Genomic DNA, 7469 nt, shown 5'->3' with positions numbered 1-7469 from the left:
ACTTTTTCTTTCCTCCTTGTACTTTTTCTTTCCTCTTTTCGTACCAAACAATTAAAATATGTTATAATATTAAGCTATGTTAGTCTTATGACACTTATCAATTAAATAAAATAGGTTGAATAAAAATCAATGAGAAAAAAATAAATAATATATAAGTCTGCGAATCTAATGAAGGTTGAATAAAAATCAATGAGAAAAAAATAAATAATATATAAGTCTGCGAATCTAATATGATCATTATGTACTGATTATTTGAGTATGACTTTAATTAGTTTTATAAAAAAAATCCCTTTTCCGTTTCATCCTTCCTCTCCTCTTTACAGCTTTCCCACTTAACAATGTAATTGAGAGCCCCATCATTTTAAAGGGCTCTGTCAATTACGTGCCTTATTTGATGCGTGTATATATATATATATATATAGTCCGCTGTATTTATATGACCAAAAAGTGAGATCGTGTGGCCTCTCTTCACTGCGAACGTAGAGAGAGAGACAGTCCACCGAGGAGGAAAAGAGTGTAGTCGATTCAGATACAGTCCACCGAGGAGGAAAAGAGTGTAGTCGATTCAGTTCTTGTTGATTTGCCTGTGTAGAGGGCTCGAGGAAGAGAAGAGAAGAACGAGAATTTGGTATCTGTTTCTTCTGTATTTGTTGAGATGGAGGACAAAAGCAGCAGCAACAACAAGGAGCCAGATTATTTATCGTCTGTTATACCAGGATGGTTCTCTGAGATTAGCCCAATGTGGCCTGGTATATTTCTTTTGCTCATATTTGTATATATATATACACACACATGTATATATCTTGTGGGGTTCAAAGATTGTTGTTCTCTGTCTTTGTCGATATATCTGAAATCATATGTATATATATCATGTGGGTTCTAAGATTTCTCTCTAAAATCTCTGTTTTTGTTCATGTATCTGAAATCATGATTTAGTGCTAAAATGGGCTGAATTTTTTCCAACATTTTTCTATAATTAGATAATTTTTTTGTTGAATTCGGTCTTGTATATGCTTTTAGCCATCATCAGTCTCTTAAAATTCTGTATCAGTTTTTTTTAGGGTTTGTAATAGATGAGTTCTCTTAAAGTTCCTTGCTCTTTTCTTTTAATTCCCTATTTCTGCCAGCGTTTGAATTTTTTTTTTTTTTTTGCAATGAACCTGTATGTTCACCGATAAATGCATTAGAAATTGATAATCAAGTAATTGAATTCAATAGAGCAAAACTCAATTATTTGGTTAATTCAATTGTTTCTCAACATTACCTTCCCAACAAAAAATTTGTTTTCTCGACATTTCGCAAAAACAATAATATATCAGGCTTAAAATGTGTTTACTCCTTGATTTATACTCTGTATTTATATGCATTCTTTGATTATACCTTATTGTTTAGAGTGGATCAGTTTCTGGTGGAAGCATTTTTATTAGCTTAACACAAATTAGTAATTTAATACTATAATTTTAGAATGAATAGTAATATTGTACTAAGTAAATGCTATATCTTGAACTCTTCGTTGGTTTTTTTTTTAGGTAAAATAAATAAATAACAATTTACAAAGAAAACCAACAGATTAGCCAATGTAACCATTTTTGGTATTTAGGATCAATAATACAAAAAGGATTAGATGAGAATATAATTAGTAGATTTGGAGCAATGTGGACAAAATGGAGACATACTAGTAGTCTTTTATGCGATAAAAGAATAACAAATAAATTAAAAGAAAATTTAATAGAACAGTGATTAGGCCAACTATCTTATATGGTGAAGAGTGTTGGGCGAAGAAAGAAAAAAAAAAAAAAAAAAATCAAGAACAACGAATTCATATGGCGAAGCCAGAGTTGAAGATATTAAGATGGGTGATAGAAGTGACTGGAAGAGATAAGGTCACTAATCAAAATGTGAGAGAAATTAGAAGTGGAAGCTATTAAGGATAAAATAAGAGAAAGTACACTTGGGTGGTTTGGAGTTTGGACGTATACAAAGAAGTGCTATAGATGTACCGGCAAGAAGAGGAAGACATATTTGCATAGAAGGTACGAGACAATGTGACCAAAAAATTAAATGGGATGAAATTATTAAAAATGATTTTAGAAAGTTAAATATTCTAGGAGAATTGGCTTATAATAGGAAAGAGTGCAAAAGAGAATTCATGTGGCCAACCAGGTTCACATCTCCTGAAATATTTTTTGTACCATACTGGCCTGGTCTTGCACGTTTTGGGCTTATTGCCAATTACAGTAATCTACTTTTCATATAAATTCTTTTTTCAGTAAATAGCAAAGAAATAAACCCCTTTTCATATAAAATTTTCTTATGTGATGCTAGTCAAGGACTAGTTTGTGGCAGTGGATGATGTAATTACTCCTTTTCTTGCACTTGAGTGAGAAAAAAGTGAAATTTGTGTTCCATAAAAGATAAGTGGAATTTACATTTATGCCATGGAATTATTCTAATGAGATAAATAACGAGAAAAGGATTGTTGCCAATTACATTGGAATAGGCCATTTTTAGTATGACTACTGTCAGCTGAGTCTCAAAGTTGTAATATTTTGTGTTAATTGTTTTATATGCTGTCGCTTAAGCCATTCTCTTTAAGTTCAAAAGCTAAGTAGTCTCTTTTCCTTTTTGTTAATATTATATCTTTGGCAGCCTTTTGTAATGAATTATATTGTAAATGTGTTAAAAATTATTTTTATATTTGAACAGACACCTAAATGCTTGTTTTCCATTTTGAAGCTGAAGTAAATATTATTTTAAATCTCAATTTGATTGTTCTTGTTTAACGTGTCATAGCTGGCTTATTAACTTTCCTTTGTCTGTTCTTATGATCTTCTTTTTTTAAAAGTTTTGTTCTTATGATCTTTTGTTTTTTTTTTATATATATGATTAGTACGACTTCATACATGAAATTCTTATTTAATGAATACAGGAGAAGCACACTCATTGAAGGTGGAAAAGATTTTATTTCAGGAGAAGTCTGACTATCAAAATGTTATGGTCTTTCAGGTATCTGTTGCTTTGGAAATTGAAGATTTGTTTTGTATGTACTTCTAGGCTTCTACTTTAATTGGGCTGTTATTGTTGGGCTGTTATTGTTATGTGGTTGATTTTTGTTGCAGTCTTCAACATATGGAAAGGTTCTTGTTTTGGATGGGGTGATTCAACTCACGGAGAGGGACGAATGCGCATATCAAGAAATGATCACTCATCTTCCGCTTTGTTCAATTCCCAAACCAAAGAAGGTTTGTATACCAAATAGAGATAGATAGAGATAAGCAAAATACCATCTTCCACTTTTAGAAATGATTACTCATCTTCCACTTTTAGAACTATTGAACTATACACAAATAGAGATAGATAAAATACCCTGCTGATTTTTGCTGAGTTATTTCAGCATATGAACTATAATGAACCTATTTTATACTTATCTATGTCATATGCATGCAAGGAAAAGAAGCGTAAACTTGGGTGAAATATTTTAGAGGTTTATTGATATTAAGATGTCCATTATATTCGGTGCATATAGATCTTGAATGACTAATGAGGTCCATGAGACCATTCCAGAAGTAGTTATGTTGGCTACTTTTTCGACTAATACATACTACATGGTAAAATTAAGCATGAAATGCTCTCTCTCACACACACAAGTGGCAATTGTTCAACAAGCCCCCTTTCTGTTGCGGATTTTGAAGCCCGCGGCTTACCACTGATTGGTTCTTTCAGTTTGGCTAAGGCTGATCACAATTCAATCTTTCGGGCATAGCATAGCCTTGCTTCTTCAACATATGTCAAAGCTTATTCACAGAGAACTTATAAAGACATTATACGCAGTTAAACAGTTACTGGATTCCATTCTTTCTTTTATCTCTTATTTTTGGTGCTCAAGCTTTTTATTTTCTATGCAGGTTTTGGTTATTGGAGGAGGGGATGGTGGTGTCCTGCGAGAGGTGTCTCGCCATTCCTCGGTTGAACAGATAGATATTTGCGAAATTGATAAGATGGTAGTTGATGTGAGTCATAGTGACTTTGCTAGCTTTAAGTTTCCTTTGCCTTTCAATGAATGCTAGATTCATTCACTTTCAATTTAGCACGAGATGTTAATCTCTGGCAAGAAAGTTGATGTTTAACGTTTCTTCTTTGGACACAATTATGAATTTGGCCATTTTAATGTGCTTTTTGTGGTTTAAGTGTTTGGACCTATGAATTTTACCAGCTTGGAAATAATGAGGTATAATGCCTAAATTTGCTTCTTCTCTTTCAGGTTTCTAAACAATTTTTCCCTCATGTAGCTGTTGGTTATGAGGATCCACGTGTAAGGCTCCGTATTGGTGATGGTATGCTCGCCATTTTTCCCCTTCTTTAATAGCCTTCCGCCTTTCTCGTGTGACTTTATGCCATTTTGGGTTTCTGTGCACACTACAGGAGTTGCCTTTTTGAAAGCTGTCCCTGCCGGAACCTATGATGCCGTTATTGTGGATTCTTCTGATCCAATAGGTATGAATTTTTTTGTGACAGATTATTTGTTTTTATATTTATCAGAAACCTTCACATTTACAAGTCCTTTATTTGTATCGGTACTATTAATCAGGTCCTGCACAACAACTATTTGAAAAGCCCTTCTTCGAGTCAGTAGCAAAGGCTCTTCGTCCTGGAGGGGTTTTGTGTACTCAGGCTGAAAGCATATGGCTTCATATGCACATAATCGAAGATATTGTTGCAAATTGCCGCCAGATATTCAAGGGCTCCGTCAACTATGCATGGACCACTGTTCCCACATACCCAAGGCATGCACTTGGATCTCTCTGTCTTTTCATTTGTGTAAATTTGCAGGGCCGCGATAGTAGAAGTGGTGTATACACTAATCTGGTGGCCGGTTCTTTTCTCTTGAGGGGGTGCTTTTGGCGTTTCAATGTCCTTCACTAATAAAAGTGTGCTTCCATAATTTAAACCGGGGCTGTTGTATATCGTATCTGAGATTATGAGGGTTATACTCATTCATTTCACTGACATTTGTTTTTTTTCATGGAAGAAATTTTAACTGTGAATATTATTGATCAATTTCATTTCAGTGGAGTGATTGGTTTCATGCTTTGCTCGACTGAGGGCCCCCCAGTAGATTTCAAGCATCCAGTCAACCCAATAGATGCAGACGAGAGTCATTGCAATTCGAAAGGACCTTTGAAATTCTACAATTCAGAGGTGTGGTTCTGCCCCTACCTGGCAAATGCTTTAACTCTCTTTCTTCCTACTTCATTTTTGTTTTTCATTTCTGTTTTTCTTCTTGGTTTTTTCTCTCCCAGATTCATTCTGCAGCGTTCTGCTTGCCATCTTTCGCCAAAAAGGTGATCGATTCCAAAGCTAAATAAGGAAAATTTTCAGAGCATTTGAGGAGCCGGATTATATTGTTTTTAGCATCCCGGCTTTCAACCTCACTAAATGGTCTAATTAGCAATGGAACCCTAGAATAAGTTGAGAGTTAAATTGATATTCTGAGTAGGCTGTAGTGTTGGATGGTGATTGTTTTAGGTTATAGTTCGATTTCTCTTTCTTCAGTTCCACATTTGCAGATGGCAGTTTTATGTACGGATAATATATATTCCTTTGGTTGTTATCTCTTGTATTTTAGTGGTTTTGGGATGAAATCAAAGATTTAATTTTGTTTGTGAAAATACAAACACTGAGTCAAATTTTGAGAATAGGATATTAAAAACACTTGCAAGTAGCAGCCTTAATATTACCGGATAGAATAAAGACCGGCGAAATTCTTGTTATACAAATACTGGAGAGGAACGGAAGGAGCTTGTTGATTGAAATGTATGTAGTGTGTGTATATATGTATATATGTTTTTATTTTGATTGGAGTTGTATGCTTAACACTGAGGAAAGCTTCAAGTGTAAGGCTTGAAGTCCTTGGCATCCTACTCCGCAGAGGGTGCCACTTAATTTCCTCCCATTCCCAACCACATACAACCTGTTCTTGGAATTTTCCGATATTATCTTTATTTATTATATTTTTATAAGAAATGTTTTGCTTTTTACATATTAAATTGTTAAATTTAAATAGCCACGTATAAAATAAAATAATTTTTTTTTAAAAAGGCCAATCGACCACTTACTATAGAGGAGGAGAATGAATTCCATGATCTAGGTCTTGAATCTATAGGTTCTTGATCTAGGTCTAGTTCGAGATTGAAGTTGAATTCATCAGATGAGGCATGTCAAATAATTTGTTAAAAATTGATGAATAAGTTATTTTTGTTAGTTTTTAATATTTTATTTACTCACTTACCATAGACAGGAGAATGAATTCCATGATCTAGGTCTTGAATCTATAGGTTCTTTTCTAATATTTGCCCCCACAATAAATAAAAAATTAAATTAAATTAAAACATTTAGGCTCAGTTTGTTTTAGCCTAAATGTTTTCTAAGGCTGTTGTAAAATATTTACAAAGAAATAAAATATTAAAAACTAATAAAAATAACTTATTCATCAATTTTCAATAAGTTATTTGACACGCCTCATCCGATAAATTCGACTTCAATCTTGAATTAGATATTTATCAAACACCAAAAAAAATATTTAATAGAAAATATTTTTAGTCTTACTTCAATTTTATATGACCGTTTGGAAAGAATGGAAGTATAGATATGGTCGAGCAAAATATAACTATTGTCACTAAAGTTTTTTTTTGGAAAATGAAATTAACTATTGTCATTAAAGTTGCATAGTATTGTGGGAGCACTCTTAAAGTTGCATAGTGTCACACTGTCACTAATGACTTAAAAGGACATGGTGATAATTGTTTAAAAAGATCTAAGATTGATGTTAGGATTCAAGTACAATTAAATATAAATTAATTTGACATTCCAACATTATATTCTATGGGGTGCCAAAAATAGTTTTTTTTTTATTGAGTGTTTCTCGTATTGGCGACCAAAATTATATTTTATGAGTGCTGATTTGAGTGAGTGGTCCTTTTCCATAAAACAAAAAATAAAAATAAATAAAACTTATGTCTTCGGATACACAAAGGATGTGTCAAATCTTCAAATAGGATGACACATAGACACAGCTAATTATTCATATTATTTAATAAAATAATATAATGTCTTTATGTAATATAGTGTTTAATATAGAATTCATTCATTTTGAAGCAATAATATAATAAAATTAAATTATTAAATGTGTTTTTTAGGAACATGTCCAACAAAAAATAATGGACACATATCCCTTACTCATGTATGAGTAATGTGTGTCGAACACAAGTACTATACCTTCTTTGACTAGTCCATGCATCATAGAGGATTAGTGTTCTTAGCCGTTTTTTTTTTTTTTTTAATTTATGATTATTATTATGACGATAATTAATTACTATCCTTTTGGGTCTCTTGTTATGTATAATTATTATACTAACCTCATACCCTTAGAAAGAAATTGAGAAACAATTCGCAAAAATTCTCTCTTTATA

The 7469-nt window shown here is 32.6% G+C and overlaps 1 protein-coding gene across 1 annotated transcript; it reads left to right on the top strand.

Annotated features, from left to right (window-relative positions):
- Window positions 1-423: 423 nt before the first annotated feature.
- LOC132303034 (spermidine synthase 1) lies at window positions 424-5675 on the top strand. Its single transcript, XM_059800063.1, has 9 exons — window positions 424-749; window positions 2930-3006; window positions 3120-3242; window positions 3906-4010; window positions 4262-4334; window positions 4423-4494; window positions 4589-4784; window positions 5070-5199; window positions 5301-5675. Exons 1-9 carry the CDS (start codon window positions 656-658, stop codon window positions 5364-5366), a joined length of 936 nt encoding a protein of 311 aa, XP_059656046.1. The 5' UTR covers window positions 424-655; the 3' UTR covers window positions 5367-5675.
- Window positions 5676-7469: the final 1794 nt, after the last annotated feature.

The sequence above is a fragment of the Cornus florida genome, unplaced genomic scaffold (assembly GCF_030987335.1).
Source record: "Cornus florida cultivar Cherokee Brave unplaced genomic scaffold, ASM3098733v1 CherokeeBrave_3.0.0_Hap2_Chr04, whole genome shotgun sequence".
Classification (NCBI taxonomy): Eukaryota; Viridiplantae; Streptophyta; class Magnoliopsida; order Cornales; family Cornaceae; genus Cornus; species Cornus florida.
The sequence above is the reverse complement of the archived record's forward strand: the minus strand, read 5'-3'. Positions and strand labels throughout refer to the sequence as shown.